The following is a 24,691-nucleotide window of genomic DNA, read 5'->3' on the forward strand; positions in this document are numbered from 1 at the left end:
CACGATGGGTCGTCTTATGACTTTTCTACGGAAGACGGTCTAGCTCACTCTTCAATGTGATCTTCACCCTCCATCCTCTGTTTTTCCAGCCAGGTGAGGTCATTTATTCCGGTGACTGCAAGGAGTTGTGCCAGTGCCTTCCTGACTACACCGTCAAGTGCCGGGAGAACAGCTGTGCTCTCGACGAGTACTGCTCCAACCACACCGGGGTGCAGGGCTGTTTCCCAAAAGGTGAGTCTTCCTTTGTCTGTAAGCCTTCATTGCCCCTACTCCATTTGTAGGTGTCTTCTGCTCACCGGTTCTAATGACTCACTTCTGGATCTGCAGATTCATCCACCTGTGTCGTCTCCGGTGATCCCCATTACACAACCTTTGACAAGAAGAAGTACGACTTTCACGGCAACTGCACCTACGTCCTGGCCCAGCCCTGCAACACCAGCCAGACCCCGTTTGCAGTCTACGCTGCAAACGAGCACCGCTGGGGTCTCCTTACCGTGACGTACATCAAGGCCGTCTACGTAGAGGTGTACGGGGTGGTTGTGGCCTTGCTAAAGAACGGTATTGTCCAGGTAAAATGCTGCTTTGTGAAATTACTGTTTCCTGATCACTTATCTTTTCCTTCCTTCATACTCCTCTAAAGGCCCCTCGACATAGGACCTGAAATCCATCAGGATTGCCCCGCAGACTTTTTATTTTTATAAGCTGATCAAAAGTAGAAATAAAAGCTGGTTCTTCAGAAGATTTGTATCTTCCATGCTTCCATAGAACATTAGCAGCTTACCTTTGGGAGCAGAGATATTTCACATAAATATCAGTCCATCTCCAGTAAGAAGGCAGATTCATTAACCCATGCAGTGCCCCATGGCCATAGAGCCCAGGAGCAAGAAAGAATTATCGTCTTTATTAAGGTCTAGAACAGGGGTCTCCAACCAGTAGCTCGTGAGCTAAGTCTGAGTAGCTCACCTGTGTGCAGCCCAACTTATTAAATTGGAAAGATTTTGCTTGATTGAATTATTATAAGTATAAAGAAATTGAAATTATACTACACTAATAATATTAGTGGCTGTTAATGTGTTTTATTGAACATAAGTAGCTCTCATTACAGAAAAGGTTGGAGACCCCTGGTCTAGAAATATGGGTGAACTTTGGGTAGCTTTGAAAAAAGTCTGGGAGCCAGCTTTAATTCTATGATTACTTAAAATTCCTCTCTTGACTCATCCAAGCTGCCCTATTATTTTATCAGTTCGGTTTGACTCACTCCTTGCCAAATTGCTGGAAAAAGTGGTGGTTCATGATTCGCAGTAGTCTGAAAACAAAGCAGCTTCTCGACCCACCTTCCATAGGGCATCAGATCCTGAGAACTAGTCAAGCACTCTGCACAGAATGCCCTGCCCAAGTCATCTCCATCATCAGCTGGACACCGGCTCTGGTTCAACAAGAGACCCACATTGTTGTCGAGAGTCGTTTAGTCCAGTGTGGGATTTCTGGACTTCCATTTGAGAGAGTCTTGTCTTACTGTCTGATCTATTGTTGGCAGTGTCAATGCCGTCTGTAGACTACCGGCTGGTACACAAGGACTATTGTCTGTTCTTTTAAAGATATATACATGCTTATGGCTCCATTACAAGGCCTTGTCATTAGGATGTGTGGTTTAATCTGCTATAGATACACGCCTTATAAGCAAATAATCCCTGGCTTCTCATTAGCTTCAGAGAACCTGAAGACCACTGGAAACAAATGCACGCCACACATCTTTGTGTGGATCTAACAAATTCTTATTAAATTCTTGCTAAATTGTGTGTCTTCTAATTAGTGCAGCATGCAAATGTTGGATTCCTGAGCTCTGGTCAAAAGAATGTGACTCGTACTCTAATCCACACCTTCTGGGAGGAACCTCGGGTAATCTTTGAGAAAAACTCTACAATGAGCCACATGGTCTTGGTCCTTGTACGAGTAGGCTGTCGTCCATCGCAGTCCATTCGCATGCACTCTTCCAGAGGCTACATAATAGTCAGTCAGTCAAAGAAAAACTTTATTTGGTTATCACAACCATAAAGCATAATGCTAAAGATAAAAATAGTTGATTAAAAGTAGTTACAACATTTTTTACATGGAATTTCATATAAAAACATTTCGAAAAAATGAAAATTTTACAATTCTTTCAACGACTTCCAACTTGTTTGTAGCCTAGCTCATTTTGTGTTGTCCACTATTCATAGGAGATTGTCAATCCAGGTGAGTATCTTAACCCCCGACAGATTAGAATAGTTGACCCCCCCCCCCCCCCCCCCCCAGCCAGCAAGTTACGGTTTGTCTACAGGTACGTATATTAAGTTCTTTTAAAATTGGTTTTAAAAGTCTCATTCTTGCTTCTTTCACTATGGGGCAGACACACATCAAGAGACATAAAGATTTGGTATGGTATCCGCATAAACGGCAATTTGCATTTTGGAATTGTCGTTTCCATGATAGTCGTAAATCCTTGGTTTCATATTCTCCAAACTGATACAGCATAAAACTCTTTTTTAGGAACAATCGAAAATGTGTCGCTAAGGAGGGTTGCGGTTTTGGTTTAACATAAGAATTTATAACTGACCAAGAGTGCTTGCGTTTTACCAATAATCTTTTGTCTTCAAAAAGGGACAGATTTTCTACAGCACTATTACACTCTTTATTGAATGCCGCCCTTTCCAACTTACTGTCCCATGCCTCTTGTATGCTTAGTGCAGCCAATCCTGATCGTAAGTATTTGCCCCATTACTGAGATTTTCTCAAATCAAACTGTGTTTTTATTTCGGTCCAGCAAAGGTTGTTTAGTGAACCAGGATCTGCAGAACGAAGTTTCCAGCATAGTTTAACAAAAACTTATTGACGCCGGAATTCCTGATTTTGTAAACTGAATTCCAGACGGATCTGTGCCGGTGATGCACTTTTCGGAAGGTTCAAAACAGCTTTGTACACCATTACCTGAAGTTCGTTTAAGACTTCAAATTCCCGGCCCTGCCATATTTCCAAACCGGTGAAAAACCTTTACAACGAAACGTTTACAACGCAGTGCCTTTACAACGCAGTATTTACAACGAAAACCATTACAACGCATTGCCCTGGGGGGCGCTCTAGGATAGGGAATACGTTTAATTTACTATCCAACACCTTCCCTAGTGTCCACGGGGACTGGAGTTGGAATAGTAAATTAAACTATTCACTATCCAGCACCCCAAAGCGCTATGCGTTGTAAAGGTTTGCGATGTAAAAACCACGTTGTAAAGGCATGCGTGGTAAAAGTATGCGTTGTAATGTCATACATCCTTCCAAACCATATGCAAGTGCAGGAAGTAGTTGAGAGGCCATTACTTTCAATAGATAAGGAACATAATATAGTAACACACCTTATCGATAGCCCAGGCAGAACACTTCGATCTGGGAAAACCCTTTGTACTCTTCATATCCAGATTTCACAACGTCTGCTGTGACAGATACTTCGTACTTATCGCGATTCCAAGCTGTGAACTTGCATACATGAAAATCTCCATCTCTTTAAAAACCTTTAAAACAGTTGGATTTATATTCAGTAGTCCATACAAGTTTTATTGACTAGTCTTTCCAATTGCCTATTTCTTATCTGAGTTATTTTTGTCATGCAAGGGCCAAGATACCAAGCTGTTGCAGTTGTTGTGCTGTACAAAATAACACATGGTATTCCATTTTTAGATCAATGAAACAACTGTAAACATCCCCATCCACCCTGTGCCAGGACTATCCGTCTCATCGTCTGGGAAGTATGTGGTGGTACAGACAGATTTTGGCCTCGTCGTCCGGTATGACGGCAATCACTACACGGATGTGAAGGTGACCAGCGAGTAAGTACCATGAGCTAGTATACAAAGGAAACCTTGAACAAGGATTGTAACCATAAAATGTACATATGTCTGGCTGGAACCATCATGTTATTTCTCTCATCAGCTACAAGACGAAGCTGTGCGGATTGTGTGGAGACTACGACGGGTTCCCTTCGAATGACTTCAAGACCCCAGACGCAGAAGTGGTGGCTGGAGTCAATGACTTTGGAAACAGCTGGAATGTCCAGAAGAAGTGAGTGCAACTCTTTCTTTTCCTTCCAAAGTTCCTTCGGTTTGGAAAGCTTAAACTTCAAATATGCGTGTGCTTGTGCTTTTTTTGTCCTCCAGCTGCACACCAACCGGCTCCACCGTGAACCCAGAATGCACCGAGGATGAGCAGGACTCGTATGAGGGACCGGAATACTGCTGGATCCTGGTGGACCCTCAAGGACCCTTCGCTGCCTGTCATGAGAAGATCAGCCCTAACGTAAGTCCACATCAGTCTGTCCTGCAGACATCTGAGGCCCGAAGGAAGGGGGTTTTGAGATATGAGAGAGATCGCTCACACGCTTAGTATTCCAATGGGCGCAGAAGGACAATATCAGAACCTGTTGTATCATTTTATTAAACTAAAGGAGTCTCATTTGAGGGAGATTTGGTAGGAATCATTGCCCTCAGGTTAACTGTAATACAAACAAGAAGATCAGTGAATGATGTACAAATGGGTGCTTCATGGCCCCATGTGCAAGCTGTTGATTATATTTAGGTTCTACTCTTGGTAACCAGGTCCAGTTTAAAGGTGCACCAAGTGTCTGGAGACCAGGCAGGGGGTTGTCTTGTATGATTACCACTCTGATCTTGAAGATGAATTCTTTAGGCATCTGGTGTGTATTTTTGTGTGCATGGATTTGTGATTTATTCAGCAAAATCTAGCCAGCAATGTAGATGTCCCTGATGAAAACACACCTGAAACTACCCCAATGACCCCCCTCATTCAAACTAAAAGACTCTATCACGTGACTGTTGGCATCCTAATGTGTTTGGATAGCCAGACTCCAGCAGCGGCTGACAGTATTGTGATGTCATTGCTGTGTGACAGAGACTATTGATGACATCATCATACGGAACGTTAAGACATGAGTATCCAGACCTCAGCATAGGTCATGAACCAGATGGCTGCTGGGGATCAATGCCACATCACTTCCTTTAAAGTATCTGGATGCAGTTGAGGTCAACCCATCTGCCTTGTCTGGTGAAGAAGAGTGGGGATTGAACATCAGACCTCCTGCCTGGCAGTGCAGAGCACTAACCATGGAAGCATGCACTCCAAGGCAGAATTGTCCTGTGGTTTCACCTCCTGCCTCACTGTCTTACTATTTTTTAAACTGTATGTGGATGAAAACACACAGGCCTAACAGAAACCAGCTTTAGAATGTGGGCTTTGAGGCTGAGCCATCGATGCTCTAATCTAGGACTAAAGGCCTTCCCAGCCCTCCCGCCAAATGGCTGTCACGCAAGGATTGTGCCCTAAATGTATAGAAACTATAAAATGTTACCCATATTAGGGCAGGACAAAGAATCTCCCTCATCATATTATATCCCTGCAGAGCTTCTTCAAAGACTGCGTGTACGACATGTGTGAGCTGGATGGCAATAAGCAGGAGCTGTGCAAAGCGCTGGAGTCCTATGTCAACTTGTGCCAGCAGAGAAACGTCACCCTCGGACCCTGGAGGAACGAGACATTCTGCCGTAAGTCGCATGACGAAGGGCCTGCATGTATCTATGTATGTGATTTGTCTAGTGCCAATTGAGCCACAAAGCTAAGGAACATTGTACACTAAATGGGATTTTACAGCTGGTAGTGCAGGAAAAGGGACGGTGGTGTGTATACATTGGCAAGAATTTGAGATCGCAGAGGGGAGCTAGATTAAGGCTGGCGGGTGGCAGATATGAGTAAGGGAGCAGGGTGGGTTGGGCAGAAAGGGGTGGGAACTCTTCCAGGGTAGTCCAGCAGGCAGATGGTTAACCTGTGCAGTAGTGTTTGAAGACATTAGTTTTCAGCTCCTTGCAGAAGTGAATTAGGCATGAAAGTTGACTGACCTGGACTGCAGTGGTGTTCTAAAGGGTTCCTTGTCTCCTCCTTTCTCCTGATGTGCGGTCTATGCTGCTGCTTTGGGTCAGAAAGGCACCCCATGAGATTCTTTACCTTGGTCACCAAGACCGTAACAGGTCTTCCATCTGGTCAGCCTTTGATTGGTCAACCAGCTCTATACTTGTTTGTACTCCTACCTTTATCCTTTTGGGGGCCTGGTATGATTTAGGATTAGTTCTTCTAGATGTGTTTTTAATATCTCCCAGCTTTATCCTTGTTGGCTCTTTTAGCTCTCTTCTTGGCTTTCTTACTGTAGATCTGTCCTTCGCGGGTCACCTATCTAGATAATCAGTGACCTCATATATATGAGTCTATGATGCATCTCCCTGATCTGTCTTTGGTGGTTCAAATAGTTTGGTCTTGGGTGAATTTTTAGTTATGTCTTCAATGCCTTCTAAGTTTTCTTTTTGGTCCATGTCCTGTCAACTTCCTTCACTGTTCGTCTTGTTTGTTCTTTGATTATTACTTTTTTTAGTCATGCTTTTCATGACTGTCTTGCTCTGTCTTGGCTTGTTGATGGTCTCCATGCTGGGCCCTTGGTTGCAATCTTGCTCTGTCCATTACAGCTTACTTACCTTGCTGTTTGGTGAAGTTCCTTAGCCGTGACTTTAATGATGATTTTCCCAGCCACAATTCTATGGGTTATTTAACTTGGGTTTCGGTGACCTTTTCTACATGTCTGGTTAATTAATCTCCTATCTCATTCCTTGGAAGCTCATTTAGCTTGCTCCTAATATCTCCTCGCTGTGTCTTTGATGGATCTTTGACTAATTGTCTAGCTTGATCTTTGATGGGTCGGCTCACCTAGTTGTGTTTTTGATGCCTCTCTTACCTCTCTTCTTGCCTGCTTGTGGTGCGTAGTCTTTGGTGATGTCTCCATTGCCACATTCGTCTCTTTGATGAATGTCCTACAACGGTCTTTGGTGGTTTATCTAGCTTGGTCTTCATTGACGTCTTGCCATATCCTAGATGGGTTCCCTACCACTATATTGAGTTGCTCATCTTGCTTGATTTTGGCATTCCCTTCTTGTTGTGTCTCTGATTGGCCTTCTAGCTGTAGCGCTGGTGGTTCATCTAGGTTGGGTGAGCTCTCCAGTCATACCTTTCATTGTTTTCCAGCAGGATTCCTGGCTGATCGTCTAGCTTTCTTTTTGTTGTTGCCGTTCAGTTGTGTATTGACATGTCACTCATTGACAGGTTATTTTGCTAGTCCTTGGTGACCTCTCCTAACGGATCTCCTCACTCTGTTTTTGGTGTCTTACCGAACTTGGCCTTCATTTCTTCTCAATGGTTCTCATTGGTAGATTTCATACAGTGTGTTTAACTTACTTTTCGGTGTATTCAACCAGCAGAGCATTTGATGGCTCTCATTGATCTGTCTTTGGAGTCTTGTTAACGTTGGTCCTTGGTTGTCTCCCAGTGGGCCCTTTTGTGGATTTCCTAGAGTAGTCATTGTTTACTTACTTGGTTGTTCATGTACCATTGTCTTGGTAAAATCTTCTTTCTCTGTCTTCTACTTGTCTTCTGCCTTTACTAGTGATGATTTATCCTAATTATCTTTGTATTTATTCTCAAGGATGAGTCCTGCATAAGTAACCATTACATTTTCTTTTTTTTCATCTATCTTTGTTGCTCCTTATCTTACTACCCTGGCATTGTTTATGTAATGTTAGTTTACTTTCTTTTAACCTATCCCATACTCTTGTCTACCTATTGAGCACAATATTCAATTAGGTACTCACAGCTCAGCCTCTCGCCTCTTCCTTCCGCAGCCATCCGTTGCCCGCCCAACAGCCAGTATCACCCCTGCGGCCCTGCCTGCCCATCCAGCTGTTCCAATCCAGAGGTTCTGCCATGCGATCACCCGTGTGTGGAAGGCTGCCACTGCAATGCTGGGTTCGTGCTCAGTGGAGGCCGGTGTGTGCCGCGTGACCAGTGCGGATGCAGCTACAATGGAAACTACTACCAGGTACAGATGTGTTTCATCCTACTGCCGCGTTACTATGACTTCACGATCCAGGCTCAGCACCAGGACACCCTTGTAAATGAAGTATACATTATATTTATAATGCGCTTGAGTGCCCGGAGGCATCTTGGCACTACCGTTGTGAGTGATAATTTGCTTTACAAATACACACAACACACAATCCTGCTTAGTCTCTTATTTGCCATTAATGCAAATACATGTTTTTCAGTCTTCACATCGCCTCGTCCATTTCATTTTCACTTCACAAAATACATGTTGCAAACATTCAAATTATGCATGTTTGTTTTTCAGTTTGCAGCTGGAGTTTATTCCAGCCCCACATTGGGGTCTGCCCCATTGTTCACAACAATATGTGAAAAGAGATCACTTCTCCCCCTTGTAAATGTAAATGTAGTGTATTTTGTAAAGCGCACAGCTGCCCCAGCAACGGGGCGTCCCGGCGCTGTATAACGCCGTGGAACCCTTCCTGGCTCTCCCTGTGAGATGCCCCTCCTGGGCACCCCCAAGGTGAAGCCAGGCATCCCAGTGTTGTAGGGGCCGTTGTGGAGATTAAGCAAGCTATTGCCCAGAGTTGCACCGTGGGACCCATGATTAGAGTAGGCGTTGAGGCGAGAATTATCGAGTCTGTGAACATTGAGCCCAAGACCCTGCTGCGTCGGGACTTGAAACCTGGTCCCGGGCCTGATCTCTGCTTCAGAGTCTGCCGCTCTAACCGGTGAGCCACACTTCTCCCTTACTACTTTCAAAAAGGATTTAGGAAAGGTTAAAGTCCAAAAACCATGAACCTTGAGGGTAATGATGTATCAGGATAGTCTCAGAGGCTTCGGAATAATACTGTCTACACTCCTCCCTCATGACAACTACATAGTTTTTGTATGTGACAAGCTCATGTCTAGACATGGCCTCCCCAAAAGCAAGGATGCCAGACTCTGATTAGCGGAGATGTTGTCGCGTACCAGGACAACCAAAAACAATGTATGGGCTCTTCTGAGTGTGTGACCCACTCATTATAATGAGATTTCTTTTACATTAAGAAGACATCTTTAAAAAAAAAAAAAACAGCTATGCAAAAGGATCCACAGGAGATGAGGTATGAGTTCCTGTATCTTCTGCTTAGCCTTTCCTGCAATCCTGAAAGGTTATTAAAGAGGGACGTTATGGATTGGGTAGCATCGGTGTTAATCATTCACATTTCTTCTATGGGGCCGTGTGGATTGGCTAGCATCGGTGTCAATCATTCACATTTCTTCTATGGGGCAGTGTGGATTGGCTAGCATCGGTGTCAATCATTCACATTTCTTCTATGGGGCAGTGTGGATTGGCTAGCATCGGTGTCAATCATTCACATTTCTTCTATGGGGCAGTGTGGATTGGCTAGCATCGGTGTCAATCATTCACATTTCTTCTATGGGGCAGTGTGGATTGGCTAGCATCGGTGTCAATCATTCACATTTCTTCTATGGGGCAATGTGGATTGGCTAGCATCGATGTCAATCATTCTGAAGCCTTCTGCGGAGCACAACAGATAATATAATCAGTGATGTATCAAAGGTCTAAGTGACTGATAATATGAGTTTAAGATACATTCAACAACCTCCCCCTGGCAATGCTGTTACCCATTAAAGAGGGTCTCCAGGAGTAAATCTGAAGGCAGAGCAGGTACACAACCTCTGTCCGCCTGTGGTTAGGGATCAAGCCCCAGGCACCCATGCATAAATCTCCCATATAACCAATTCAATTCAATTCATGGCATTTATAGCGCGCACAGCTGCCTCCTAAGAGGAGTCCAGGCGCTAGCGGAGAGCTCATAGGTAAAGGGGAGAAACTGTCCGTCTACACGCCCATTAGACAGGTGTCTTAGAGGTCTGTCCCTGATGTGCACAACGTTCTGTCCTTTTTACCCAGTTTTAATTCCAAATCATGTTAGCCTTAGCTGCTGTAGTAGAATAGTGAACTGATTAAAGACAGTCTCTTAAAAAAAAGTCTGTTTACGAAACATATCTACCGCAAACATATTATAAAGAATAAGACCACCTTTCATGTACTAATAAATCAAGTTAATTCAACCTGGAACTCCTTTACCTTATAAGAAGTACGGCCCAGTCTCCATATGCCTTTTTGTAACCCCACAAAATACCGTCAGCTTCAGCCTTGTGCCCGCCTGTGATCCTGAAGGGCAGTGTTGAGTTTATATTCCCTCACCGCGTACCCCAACCGGTGCATCGTTTCATTCATCGATAGCTGGTGCTATTCTGCAGCAAGTTGTAGCCCTCTGTATACTTTTCACCGCTGCGACACCCCACTCCTAAAAAGACATCACTACAGCCTGTCCTGCTGGAACAGTATTCACCCACAGAAAACAGATCAACAACCAACAACATCCTGGAAACAGAGGCAGCAGCAAACTGTTTGGCTCCGAAACCGGGATAGGGTATACAACACTATTTAAATGGACCATCGAAAGCTGGTCTGGGGCGTATCTGAGATCTCCTAGAGCGGTTCGCTCTCTCTTAAATAATGAACAGCGAAGAGTAAAATTGGCCAATGTGGGCTTTAGGCCTCTTTACTGTTCCCTCATGGGTATCCTGTGGCTACAGTGTGTTTATTAGGTAAATCAAGCCCTGTGTTGAAACAAATACCTGATCACAGGCTTTTTAAGCATTTTCACTCCCAGCTCTATTTCAAGTTATCAAACAAGGTGAGCAGCTGTAAGATCCTATAAGACAATCTCTTGAAACGTTTCAGAACCTACACATGTCAGGATCTGAATTCCTAACATTAGGGTTGAAGACTCTGAACTAAAGAGCTGCCTCGTTACCCCCTCCTAGGTTGGACTCTCCAAACTCTGTAAACCAGCAAAAAATTGAGGACAATATTTGATGAAGCTCTTTCCAAGGAATACCAAATCAATGCTGATGTAAAGACCTGAAATTACCAGATTTCCATAAATCCTGCTCTTCATCCCAGACAAAGGACACAAGATTTGTTGCTGGCAGTGCTCTAACAATAGCAGTTATTCAAATTATTTTTATTGATCAAACCAATTAGTCTTTAACGGCATTGAAAAGTTACAAATAATGATAAACGCTTGAGTGACGTCTGTCAATAAACTGCTAGTGAGGATCCCCGTAATAGAAATACAGGAATTGTTCTATGACTTCCGCTCAAGCCCACCTCCATGGTAAATCTGTCGCCATTTGGCAAGAATGCCTCGTCCATCAATTTCCATGCTAACAACCGAAGGTGTCAAAGACATGTCCCATGGCAGAGATGTTCACCCTATCCCTCGCTCATGTCCCCGGAGAACTCAGATTTGTAGTGGCGCGACCAGCTTTTGGGAATCTCTACCATTTACCATAACTCTATGTAACAACTCTCTCCCCTTTATAAAACTGGCACACACCGCTTACCGATGATACTAAAATCTCCAGCGTGTTACTGTCCCCATGACTCGATAACCTGTCAAGTCACAGTGGAGGCTCAATATAGCTCCCAATCAAATAAATAAATGCATAGTGTAGCCAATCATAAGTGGCTATGTAATTAAGATTAATCACAGGTTCTATGTTAAATCATTTTTTTGCTTTATCAATAACTTTACAAACTGTTAATCCATTTTTCTTTAACTTGCCAAAATCGCCATCTAATTAAAATTTGATGAAATATTGGTTATTGATTTAAAAAATCAAAGGAGGAATGGGGTGTGTGAGAGTCCATATGTACTAGGATCAAACATAGGACTTCTTAGAAGGTGGATTATGTCAGGTGATGTCAGTGTGAGCATTTAAGTGAGTCCTTCTAAGAGTTTCTTACACTCACCCTCACTGGAGGACACAGCACATTCACCTCTGCCTTCTTTCTTCCCAGCCCGGCGAGGAGTGGTACGAACCAGGCTGCTCCCAGAAGTGCACTTGTCAAGGGGAGAACCAGACGTCGTGCCAGGCCTGGCAGTGTACCGACAAAGAGTTCTGCGGTATCTTGAATGGGGTCTTTGCGTGCCACCCAACAGGTACAGTACCCACCTGCTTTAGGGTCCATGAGGCTCGGGCTAGGGGCGACTAGCAGTTTGTTACATCGGCCTCTTGTCGCCAGTTGACCCACAGCAGTGGCCTCAAAGGAGCGGATGCTGCCCCAAAAGGCCACCAGCAGTCTTGGGACGGGAGCGAGGGTAGGTCACACAGCGTGGACTCCACTTCGGACAAGGCTCCTATCTTCAAGGCGCCCCAACGACTTGCTCGCCCCTGTTGAGGCACCTCATACTTAATAGGGAGGTCCTCTTACAGAGATCTTAGATATGTAGTAACTCCTGGATGGTAGTTAACTATTAGAAGCACCATTTAGTGTAGATATTGAACACTTTTTTACATTGTCACATGTATTGGTCCTGAAGAATTGCCACAGGATTTCATTAACCAATAGGGCAAGAAACATGTCGCCCCACAGAGTAGAGCATAATAGTACATGACTGCCCCTCCATAGGGGAATTGCCACTCCAATACATTTTTAATAAGGTGGATTACCAGCCGGAATAAAAATTAGTTTACTTGGAATATCCAACCTTTTTTAACACGCACTCACTGCACTACATTGTATCTACACATTCACTGGCCGCACACCCCCACTTCATCACACGGCTAAGGAACAAAAGATCTCCGACAAAGAGCCCCCTCGTGGGTGCCCTTTGGGCATTGCAGCGCCGGCCCAACGAGGAGCAGGTCCAAATGATGAAGCATGACACCTAGCTTGCTGGGTGTGTAAGGACCCTAGTTCCACAAAAGCGGGATCCCCCCATCCCTCTTCCTCCTAGTGCTAGTCCAACCACCTCCACCACCACCACTAACTTGCTGGTGGGTGGCCCCACACATAGAGGAACAGCTTGCATCTCTTTTGTTCAGCGCCACCTGTGAATGGCAATCAGGTTACAGTGTTAGAGGTTGTCACATCCAAATGTCTGTCTTTTTTTAGATCCCCGTCGTCTTAGACTTTCCTCCTCCTAATATGGAGATCATTAGATCCTGACTTCTCACTCTAATTGTTTATTTTATGTTTCCTGTTTAAATTGTCTTTCTCCCTGTTTTCTCTACTTTGTTGTCTTCATCGCCTCCGCTCTCCTCCCATTTCTTTTGTGTCTTTGTTACCAACCATATTTCTTAGATCCTGTGGGGATCTGGGTTGCTCAGTAGAGCAAATTCTCCCACCACTGTGAGGTCTAGCTCCTCGCCAGACAGGCGCTGTTTCCCTAAGGCAGCTTACTCCACCCCATAGTAGCTCAGAACCAGGAGAAAAGGGCTTTACCTCAGAATGTGTCAGGGTTAGCAATACCAGCACAGCACCTGGATCAAGAAAGCACTCTGTCAACTTCCAGATTAAATCAGTAAAACCCCAAAACATTTTATGAATAAAATAAGGCAAAGGCGACAAAACTTGAACCAGTCCCTGCATAATTAAAGTGCTTCCAAGAAATAGTTCCACACCTCGCGGCTTCTCCATTCTGCATGGACAGTCAGTCGAGGTCCCCGCACAGCACTCACAGGTCGTGACTGGAGATTTCTTCTTCACACCAGTAAGCCAGCTGGACTTCATGCTCCAGGCTGCCTCCTGCCTTTCGGCCTGAGGGGCTGGCTGAAAGTCAGTCATCTTGTGTTTGCAGTCACCGTTCACAGCTTTCACGCTTCACAGTGTTCCTTTGGGGGCTTGGTAGTGTCCCAGGCTTGCATCTCCATGGCAGAGTCTTTTCTGGTTCTTTTGAGCCTGCCTGGCCAGCAGTCTGTACCCTCCCCCGTCATCTTCACTTAGTGGCCAGTTCACTCCTTGGTGTTAATGGCAGCTTCCTTGCCTTCCATCAGTGATACCAGCTCGCAGTGTGTGTAGGTTGGCGCTTTCACCCCCTGCCCAGTTTCAGCAGAGATTCTTTACAAAGTCCTGTGCCGGACTAGTTACAACTGGTCAACTGGTCGGCTTCACAAGAAGAGTCTTCTAGGTGCGGTGTTGTGTCCCTGTAGACCACCAGGAGGTGATCCGACATGGAAGCCATCTCCATCAAAGGCGCAGTCCATGCGTTGGGGGGGTGGGGGTCACACACCCACCCCAGTTCAGTAGTTTCTCGTCTGCTTCCAGCTCCTCTACCACACACGTTTGTGGGTCTCTCCGTCTTCACTTCGGTGTTCAGACTTCCAGCTGCGTTCTGACTCTTGGGAGCCTCACAGGTATGGGCTCGGAGGTTAAGAGCCCACCCGACACCCGCTGCTTCCTTCTGGGCAGGAGACCTGCGCCCAGCCTTGCAAGTGAAAGGCAGCAGAAGCATGCTTCAGGGCCTGGGTCCCCTCAGGGGTGATGAGCCGCGCTCTACAAATCCACATAACATAACAGCGTGTGTCAAATATGACGCGTCAATCGATACATCATCAGATATACCACCTAGCATAGGAGGGAGGGGACACCCTACTCCAACTCAGTTTGCCACAATCTCTGACCCAATAGTCTTCAAACTTCTTACTGACATGCTAAAACAAAAAACTTTTGCCTCCCCACTATTTTTTCACAACTCTGTTAAATTGGCAATGTTTAAATAGGTCTAATTATATTTAAACATTGCAGTTCAGCTCTGTTACCCCTTTGGCACAGGCCCCCAGCCAGGAGGTACCTTTAGGGATGGCCCATTATGAGGTGGCTCGCTGCTGCTCATGTTTTTATCACTTAAAACAGAGCCTGATGCTTCTCTTGGCCAGAGCCTGGCGCCCCACCCCCGAGATCACTTAAGTACCCCCAGGGGGGCCCGCACCCCCGTCTGAAGACCTCTGCTTTGCCCTAAAGGTGCCAGTTTGCTGAGTGTGAATCTGAGCCGCCCTTGCATGAGCCACTTTCATTGATCCCCTCCCTTGGAAACCCAAGGCTGGTCTCACCCAGTCTGGTCTGATGACCCCTGACCTTGGGTTTCCATGAAGGAACAGGCCAGAACTACCCTGGTCTCCCCATCCTTTGAAGTTTGCCCACTGGCCTGGCACCACCCTTACACACCCCACCTCTTCTCTCCTCCCAGGGCTTCACAGGAAGGCGGATGCCTCCCCACCCCCCCTTCACACTTGCTCCAGCTTGAGGGTGCAACCCCTGTGAGGTTGTGCAGAGGGAGCAGCCCTTCTGCCTCCAATTCATGGAAAGAACAGGCAGTCTGAGCCCTGAAACTGAAACCGCGCTATATAAAAACGCATAAATAAAATAAAATAAATAGGAGAGGAACCGTTCGAAAAAGTGGATACTTTCCTTGCCATGTTCGTATCTTTCTTGATGGCTTATTCTTCTGGCAGACTAACATATTTTTATTTGGTTTTACTCTTTTAACTGCTGATTTTTTCATACTTTCCTAAATCCTTTTGTCCCAATTTCTTCTGCTTGTCCTTACTTTTTTCTTTATTTTCCCAGTTTAAAAAAAAATGTATTCTATTTATTAATTTTGTTTTTATCTTCTAGCTTTTGTAACACTGCTTGCTCCTTTTTTAAATATTTCTCTCAAACATTTTCATTTGTACAGTCTTGCGCCTTTCTTTTTTTTCTTTTTTCTCCGTTTTAGGTATTACTTTTATTCTTTTTTTCCATGTATCTTTCTCTTTTAATTTCAACCATAATAACTTTTCTTTTTTCTGAAATTTATTGTTAGAAACGTTAAATGATTTTCCTGATTTTCTCATGTCTTTCTTATTATTAATTTGTCTTCCATTGTTGTGCTGTTTTGTTTCATTCTGAAGTTCCACCTTCCTTAATGTTATTTCCTAAATTGTTTATTAAAAGCTTTATATAGTGTATCATTTGTCCCAAACTCTTCCTTCCCGTCAATCCTTTATTATTTTTAAAAATATTATTTCCTTTTTTCCTTCCCCGCTCTCATTTAAACTTTGTTTCTTCCTCAACTGTGCCTCGTTTTCCTTCTTCTTGTATCTATCAAGCCTGTTCTTTTGCCTTTTTCCTAGTTTTCTCTCACTCTTGTCCCCTTCCCTTCCCTTCTTTTGGTCATCTCTCACTTTGTATTTTGCCTTTTCACAGCTGAGGCCTCCTGTTACGTTGCCGGTGACCCTCATTACATGAGTTTTGATGGGCGACTGCTGAGTTTCATGGGCACCTGTACCTACACATTGGCTAGAGCCTGCAGGAACTACACAGGTAGGCACCGGCTGAGCAGGGTTCTTAAAGGACCCAGATGTTGAGAGAGGCTGGTTTAGAGAGTGCATGCATTGGGAATGGTTCTGACAAAGGAGTCCTCTTCTGTGAGGCCAGGTTTTGAAGACTATCTTGTAGACAATTTACTTACTTGTATGTCGTGCTTCCTTTCCAGGGCCCTGGTTCAGCGTTGAGGGGAAAAATGAGGAGCGCGGGCAGGTGGGCGGGTCCTACCTACGTAAGATCTACATCACCCTGGACAACCGCATTACAATCACCCTGATGAAGAGCCGCAGGACGCTGGTGAGTCTGGGCATCTAGACGGGGGGCAGGGTAGTACAGGGGTGCAGCGTACAACAGATACCTGGTGTGAAGCTCCAGCTCTGGGCGCCGCAGCCTGAAGGGGCGTGGCCAAGTATGAGTAAACCCTTGAGTACTGTTGTAAGTACCCTCATGACTATCAGCCTGAGCTGTGACCTTCTCCTCATTAGTACCTCTTTTTGGTACCTCGGAGGAAACTACGAGGCACGGCAGAAAGTACTGTCCGCAGGGTGACCTCAGCACCATGCAGTATACAAAAAAGTGATGAATGGAATGTTTGAATTAATATCAACCTATGGCGATTACTCAGGACGGCATCCAAGTTCATCTGTACTTTGCACACCACGCCACCTCAGTTTGGGCCCAGCCATATGCAAATCAATCTTGACCCTGTGCTCAATGGGAATAGTCCAGCCCGAACTGTCAGGAAAGGTCCTTCCTGAACCGGAACACAACCAGCAACCCAAACCTGTCTCTCCCTGCCTAACCCTCCCCCACCCCACCTCCATCTCACCCTGTCTCCTCTCCCTATTTCGGTCTCTTGGTTTCCACAACCATGTCCGGCCTCGCTGGGAGCTGTGTGCATTAAGGTTATGCCAACAGCAGCGCCCTTCTCATCCTGTTCCAGTCTTGTCCTATTCCCTGATTGTTCTTTTCTGTCTAATTTCCCAGTTTAGAGTGGTTTTAGTCCTTCATTATTACACAGTGCAGGGTGTTTGTAACACCCCTTTAGCCTCCTTCCTTTCCCTCCCTTAAACTTCTGGGCCCCTGCTGGCACACATCAACAAGACCATCGTCTGTGTGAGGCAGCTAAACTATTGATGATGTAGGTGAGCTGGGGAGGTCAGTGAATGTTTGTGTTCAGGTCCAGTCCCTGCTCATCCAGGTACTGACCAGTGAACACAGAAGGGACCCCCTGCTGCCTCATTTAATTCACTACCATCAGAAAGTGGACCACATTTCTCTCCGCCACCCCCAGGGCACTACCTTAGCAAAGGCCGGCTCTGCTCATGACACACTCTTTCAGGGCCAACTCCCCACCCTCTTTTATCTCTGTCCTCTGTTACTTCATCTTTGTTACCTGTCTTGTCCTGTGCAGAGTCCGCCTCCCTCCCCCATCTCTTCTTTTAAAAGGTCTGTCCCCCTCCCTTGTGTCTCTTTCTAGTTGCTGTCATCATCTCTGCCCTGTCCTTTCTCTCCCTTCTCTGTCTGTAATAATGCTGATTTCCTGTACCAAATGAAAAAATGCTAATTTGATGTAAGGTATGTAATATCATTAATGCCTCAAGCTTTTACAAACTGAGCCCGCCCCGTGTGTTGTGAAGCAGGACCAGTGCGTACACTGTACAGTGTGACAGGCCAGCACGCCTTCACCTCCCTCTCTGTGTCAGCGTACAGACACTGGCGACCATCGGGGCAATAGAAGACCAGCCGGGGGCGAAGCAGGCTGGCTTGTGTCACCACAGCCTCGTGCTGTGCACTGGAGGATCTGACACAGCACCAGGACCTGTGCACTGCACAGAGAGGCACTGCACATGTGCCACAGCCATGGCACCTCCTTGGTACATATGCCAAGGGGAGGAGCTCAGATGTATCACCTCCTTCCTCGCCGGAAAAACACAGAGGATCCACCTCCCACCTCTGAACCCAAGGAGATCACCTATGGTGTCCCCCAGGGCTCACCCCTCAGCCCCACACTCTTCAAGGCATATATGACCCCACTGGCCAACATCGTCAGATCCCACGGTCTCAACATAATTTCCTATGCAGATGACACCCAACTCATCCTCGCACTCACAGGTGACCCCACAAGCCAACTTCCACAGATGCATGACAAACATCACCGACTGGATGAAGAACAACTGTTTGCAGCTGAACACAGACACAACAGAAGTACTGTTCTTTGGTAACAGCAGCAACACAAGGAACGACTCTTGTTGGCCATCAGACCTCGGATCCGCACCCACTCCCCCCAACCACGCCAGAAACATCAGAATCATCATTGATAACAAGCTTACCGGGAAATCACAGATCAATGCAGTTTTCTCCATAAGATCTTCAAGTGGCTACCCCTACACACGAGACGCACCGTGACACAAGCCCTCATCACCAGCCGACTGGACTACGGCAATGCCCTCTACGTAGGAATCTCCGCACACCTTCTACAGAGACTTCAAACCATATAGAACGCCGCAGTCAGACTCCTCCTCGGCCTACCCCGACGAACCTACATCCCACCCCACCTCAGGAAACTCCACTGGCTCCCCATACAGAAGAAATGCCAATTCAAGCTGCTGACCAACGCACACAGGACTCTACACAACCAAGGACCCACCTACAATAACCACGGCCTGAACTTCCATCAACCATCGAGAACACTGCGCTCTGCGTCCCTTTCACTTGCACATACTCCCCGCATCTACCGAAGCAGAAGTGGAGGACGCTCCTTTTCCCACATTGCAGCAAAGACCTGGAACTGCCTTCCCATGCACCTCCAGACCATCACCTCACTTCCGGAAACCCCAAGGGCCCTCTAGACCTGGAACAGCCTTCCCACGCACCTCCAGACCATCACCTCTCTTCCGGAAATCCCAAGGGCCTTCTAGACCTGGAGCAGCCTTCCCATGCACTTCCAGACCATCACCTCACTTTCGGAAATCCCAAGGGCCCTCTAGACCTGGAACAGCCTCCCCATGCACCTCCAGACCATCACCTCACTTCCGGAATACCCAAGGGCCCTCAAGACCTTGACCAGCCTTCCCACGCACCTCCAGACCATCACCTCACTTCCGGAATTCCGAATGGCCCTCAAGACCTGGCTGTTCGAATAAGCCTCTGAGGCCTGCAAGCGCCTGGATACCCAATCAGGTTATTAGCCGCGCTTTATAAATCTTGACTAATTGACTGACGCTGCCCCAACCCTCACTGCTTACAGGAAATGTTATTTGTTCCTTATTGCAGAGCTGATGGCTGTGTGTATGCTGTGACTAGGTCACAGGTGTGGAATTATCAGTGTGGAGTGAGTGTGCGCACCTCTTAGCCCGCTGGGTGGCAGTGTTACCCACAGGATAGAAGGGGCGTTGTTGGTCTCTTGTGAGAGAACCGCAGGGGTTCAATGCAGGAGGGCGGGGTTGGTCTCTTGTGGTCCAGAAGTGATGCACACTCACGTTTCCATTCTGCGCCTCCTGTTTTTTTTCCAGATCAATGACAAGAGGGTGACCCTCCCGCACAGCCCCACCCGTGGCACCACCATCACGCAGAGCGGCCAGTACGTTGTGGTGCAGACCACCTTCGGGCTCACAGTGCGCTGGGATGGCAACCACTACCTGGAGGTCATCGTGCCCAAGTAAGGCTTGGCTCTGGGCTCTGCGGCCCTTGTACACCTGGTCTTCTCTCCATGCCATGCTTCCCTGCACCACAGCACCAGGGCATTCTAGTTTAGGAGTTCATTTAGTAGGTCTGTCAACACATTATGTACCATAACTCAGTTTTTTAGATGTTCTCCTGGGACTTTTCAGTCCTGGAGGCTCACTTCCAGGTTGATAAGTTGTAAGAGATGCTCCATTTAATTTAGACATTCCCAGATCCAGTCCTTGGAAGACTTGATGTTTTCTTCCTCCAGAAGCATCCTGGCCCCTTATGGGAGAGAGAGGACAAGTGTCTGTACCGCAGCGATACCCAGTGTTCTTGCAGAAGTCATATCTTCCAATCAGTAGGAGTATATAGCACAGAGCAGCAGTGGCGTCTAGTGGCCAAGGAGAGTATGACAATGTCAGAAGTGATGTATTTCAGGCAGTAAGAGTACAGAGCAAACAGCAGCAGTGACTCCTAGTCTTCAGTCAGAGTATGACACCAGCAGAAGTCGCAACTTTCAGCCAGTAACATTATAGCGCAAACAGCAGCAGCGACACCTAGTGGCCAACAATAGTATGACACAGTCAGATGTCATATCTTGCTGCCGATAGGGGTGTGTAGCAAACAGTGTGAGTGATACCTAGGGCCCGATTTCGAGTCTGGGGGTCAAAGGACCGCCAGACTCACGGAGGCATAACGGTGGCTGTCCAACCACCGCTGTACCGGCGCTCCAACTGCCCAATTACAGCTCGGGCAGTCGGACTGCTATGGAACCACCGCCGCCAGGGAACCAGCGTTCCCTGGTGGTGATGCGGCAGTGTAGAGGCAGCAATATGCTTGGCGGGACCGCTGCAGTCCTGCCAAGTAAATTACGAGTTTCCTTTCCACCTCGGTTTTCATCGCAGGTCCTCCTCCATGAAAACCGTGGAGGAGAGGAAACAAAAGGCCTCATTTATGAGAAATGACGCATCGCTGCGTGAAAGCAGCGATGCGTCACTTCCCAGTGCGTACTCCTTGCGACATACCTGATGCGTCATATTTAATGTATGACTCATCATTGCACAAGGAGTTACAGATACGTTAGTATTTCTGACGTATCTGTAAGCGCAATTGTGACGCATTGCTGGAGTGTGTCACAAAAGTGACGCAACTCCAGCAATGCGTCCTTTCACATGGGGCAAGCCCCATGTGAAAGGGCCTGCGTCAGTCTTACGTCTGCTGAGAGGCAGGTGCAAGATTGTGAATCTCATAGATTTAAAGGCGTCCCTTCTACAAGACTTTTTGCAGTGGAACGCCCCCCCCGCATACATTATACCTGGCGCAGGTATAATGTAGCACAGGGGTTTACAAAGTGAAGCATCTGCTTAGATGCGTCACTTTGTAAATAGTGCGCAAGAGGAGGCATGTTTTACGCTGCCCATGCGTCACAAAAAGTGACGCATCGGAAGCGTAAAACTGACGCAAGACCTCATAAATGAGGCCCAAAGTGCCTCTAGGCCCTGGGGTGCATGCAACCCAGTTCCCGCACGGTATGGACTTCAAAGTCCATGCCATGCAGGAACTTTTTTGTCCATTCCTATTGTGGTGTCCATTTTCAGAGGCATCGCCGTGGGACCACCAAAAAAAGCCTGCTGACACAAGAGACACTCGTAATGTGCCGGGCTGCCCAACCACAGGTTAGCTGGTGCGGGAGCGGGCCACCGGCATGGCGGATGCTCCCGCACCGCCCAACTCGTAATCAGGCGGCCCCTAGTGGTCAGAGAGTCTGACAACAGCAGGGGATCTTTATGAAGCGCACTCTGTCCTCTGCCAGGGTCCAAATAACCACCTTAGTATTCAGTTAATGGGACGTCCCGCGTCATTCAAAGCAAAAGAGCCTCGTCCTCTTACATTCAGTGCAGGGTGCTGGGGTTGAGATGGGACTGGTGCCCACTAAGACTTAGCAACAAGTACCAGACTTCAGGGCCCATCTTTAAGAACTGACATTTCATAGTTAGGAGCTGGGATTAACCCAGCTAGCTTAAGAACTGGAAGAGCTAGAGTCAGAAGTACAACTTTACTGGAACTACAACAGGCAGTAGCAGCAGAGGTACTATCAGAGCCAGGACTGATTAGAGGGCACACTACCTTAAAACAATGAACATGATCCCAGTCAGGGTAGGGTGCACAGGAAAAGAAGGAAAGTGGTGGAGAGCAGGCGTTTATTCTCCCCAGCCCACCAGACACCGTTGAAGTGTCAGGGGGAGCACCCCATGCAGGCAGGGAAGGCTCACTGGGCCTTGGGCCGTGGGAGACCAGTCCAGGCCCTTCACCTCAGGACTGGAAGAGGCAGACAGGGCCTCATGCTCAGGAAAGTTTGAGGAGGACAGGCCGTGTCTAACACTGGAGCCACACTGCTTGCAGTGCTGATTGAGGGAACAGACTGGTCTTGTGGCAGTGGGGGACTCCTGTTTCTGTCCAGTTACCCATACATCTTGCAGTGCTGATTGAGGGGGCAGACTGGTCTTGGGGCAGTGGGGGGACTCCTGTTTCTGTCTGGTTACCCACACTGCTTGCAGTGCTGTATGGGGGGACAGACTGGTCTTGTGGCAGTGGGGGACTCCTGTTTCTGTCCAGTTACCCACACTGCTTGCAGTGCTGTATGGGGGGACAGACTGGTCTTGTGGCAGTGGGGGAATCATGTTTCTCCCCGGTTACCCACACTTCTTGCAGTGCTGTATGGGGGGGACAGACTAGTATTGGGGCAGTAGGAGACTCATATTTCTGTTCAGTTACCCACACTGCATGCAGTGCTGTATGAGAGGACAGCCTAGTATTGGGGCAATGGGGGGCTCCTATTTCTGTCTAGTTACCTGTATTGCTTGCAGTGCAGTATGGGGGGGCAGTGGGGGAGCTTCCGTTTCTGTTTGGTTACCCAACCGCCTCCAGTGACCTCTCCCCATCTCTGCAGCTCCTACTACGGGCAGCTCTGTGGCCTCTGCGGCAACTACGATGGCTCCGCCGACAACGACAACCTGATGCCGAACGGCACCGCCACGGAGGACAGTGACACGCTGGGCAACAGCTGGCAGACGGTGGACGACGAGGACGACGCGTGAGTACCCTAGTGCTCAGGGTTAATGGTGCATGTGTGGCCTGTTCAGTGTTTTCATATTTTTAAAGCTTTCTATAGCCCAAAGCCAACCAAAAAGTAGCCCAATACTACTACTTTAAGGAAGGAGGGGCAGGGACAGCGTCAAGCAGGCAGTGAATGCATTGAAATTGATGTTGCAGAAGTCTGCCAAGTAAATATTTGTCCAATAAAGCGCTTTAACATACTACTCTGCTGGAGCGCTGTATATATATTTATAATCTGGGAACTAGCACAAACCAAAATTTTATTGCACAACTGGGAACAATTTAGCCCAATTCTGCGTGATCTAGCCCAATCTGGCAACACTGGGCCTGTTGTACCAGAGTAGTCTATTTAGCTTCCAGCAGCCAATCAGAGAGGTCCGGATAAAGATTCACGTTCTAATTGTTTGAAAGGGTCGCTATGTAGATTGCCGGAACAGTTATCTGATTGGCCAATATTACTGGAACAGTGATCTGATTGGCCCCTTGCAATTCACCATGTAGGAAACCAATCAGAATAGCTGTCAGTAACTCATTCCTCCTTGGGTCTAAAGTTTGTGGTCCAGATAGTATAACAGGTAGCCCAAACACAGGCAGTTTTCAGCATTGGCATGACACACTCTCTCTTCTCTAGTCCTGACACAGAGCACATTTTGGAAGTTTTCAAACTCGGTTCTGCTCTATAGTGTAATAAAATGGGTCTATCTCTCCAGTTTCACTTTTGGAAAATGTTTTCCTCCACCCATAGAGCTCTCTTATGCTCACCCTCAAACCCGCTCCTACTGCTCTGAGCTCCCAAAACAAACCTTTCTAGACCCTTCCCTTCTATCCCTCCACTATTCCTTTTACTATCCATATAACAGACTAACATGTCCACTGCTCAAATTCATTTCATATTTCCCAAGACTAATCCACCACTAATCATTTTTGGGTTCCGGTGTAGTGTGCTACTCGCCAAAAAAGCACTTCAACGCCTCGTAAAGGGTAGTAAGCGCTATATAAATGCAATTACAATACAATCCTCATTCCCTCTTCTGTCCCATCTTTTACTCTACACTTCCAGCAGTCTTTTCCTATTTCCCCTCATTCTTTCCTTCTTCCCCCTCTCCATTTTCCTGATCTCTCTCAGCAAATCCTTTCACTAAAATACCTGGCTGTGACATCACATATCCTTTAATTCCCTGATGACATCACACTGCGACCAACTGGCCCAGGCTTCCCTTAGCCCCTTAGCAGCCTGTAATTGCTGCTGGGGATGAGAGGATGGTAAAGTATTGTAAACTCCAAAGTATGAACAGCCTTATTGAAACATGTTTACTTTCTGTTCTTATGATTTCCTTCATGAACTCGAGACGAGGGGTAGCAAGACCTGTGCTGGGGTGCAGAGGGCACACTTGCTACCCTGAGCAGATGTCCTTATTTTTCCACTACTTCCCTTTCTCTCTTCCAACTTTTTTTTGTTATCTTCATGTTTACTTCTTTCACTCGTCCCCTATCCCGCTCCCATTTTTCTTCCACATCCTTATTTTCTCTCCTTTTAATTTACTATAGCATATTCTCTCCCTTTCTCCTGATTTTCTTTCCTCTTTGACCTTCCCTTCATTTGTCCCTCCTTTCCTAGTGTATCCATTCTCACGTCTCCCTCTTCTCTCCTCCACCCTACTTCTCTTTACCCTTCATACTTAATCTCTATCTCTCTATCTTATCCTGTTTTGTTTAATCGTTTTGCTTCTTTCTGTTCATTTTTATCCCCAATAGCCTTTCTCCCATTTT

General features: G+C 46.7%; 1 protein-coding gene across 1 annotated transcript in view; it reads left to right on the top strand.

The window, feature by feature from the left end:
• The window catches only part of LOC147678728 (IgGFc-binding protein-like), a 247,706-nt gene that overhangs the window by 146,042 nt on the left and 76,973 nt on the right, over positions 1 to 24,691 (top strand). Inside the window, exons 54-65 of the mRNA XM_086946187.1 lie at positions 90 to 231; positions 328 to 569; positions 3,712 to 3,860; positions 3,964 to 4,092; positions 4,188 to 4,326; positions 5,447 to 5,588; positions 7,764 to 7,960; positions 11,846 to 11,987; positions 16,016 to 16,132; positions 16,305 to 16,432; positions 19,651 to 19,796; positions 22,755 to 22,898. Coding sequence (XP_086802313.1) covers positions 90 to 231; positions 328 to 569; positions 3,712 to 3,860; positions 3,964 to 4,092; positions 4,188 to 4,326; positions 5,447 to 5,588; positions 7,764 to 7,960; positions 11,846 to 11,987; positions 16,016 to 16,132; positions 16,305 to 16,432; positions 19,651 to 19,796; positions 22,755 to 22,898 — 1,817 coding nt within the window. The remainder of the gene's footprint in view (positions 1 to 89; positions 232 to 327; positions 570 to 3,711; positions 3,861 to 3,963; positions 4,093 to 4,187; positions 4,327 to 5,446; positions 5,589 to 7,763; positions 7,961 to 11,845; positions 11,988 to 16,015; positions 16,133 to 16,304; positions 16,433 to 19,650; positions 19,797 to 22,754; positions 22,899 to 24,691) is intronic.

Source organism: Lissotriton vulgaris, chromosome 12 (assembly GCF_964263255.1).
Source record: "Lissotriton vulgaris chromosome 12, aLisVul1.2, whole genome shotgun sequence".
Lineage (NCBI taxonomy): Eukaryota > Metazoa > Chordata > Amphibia > Caudata > Salamandridae > Lissotriton > Lissotriton vulgaris.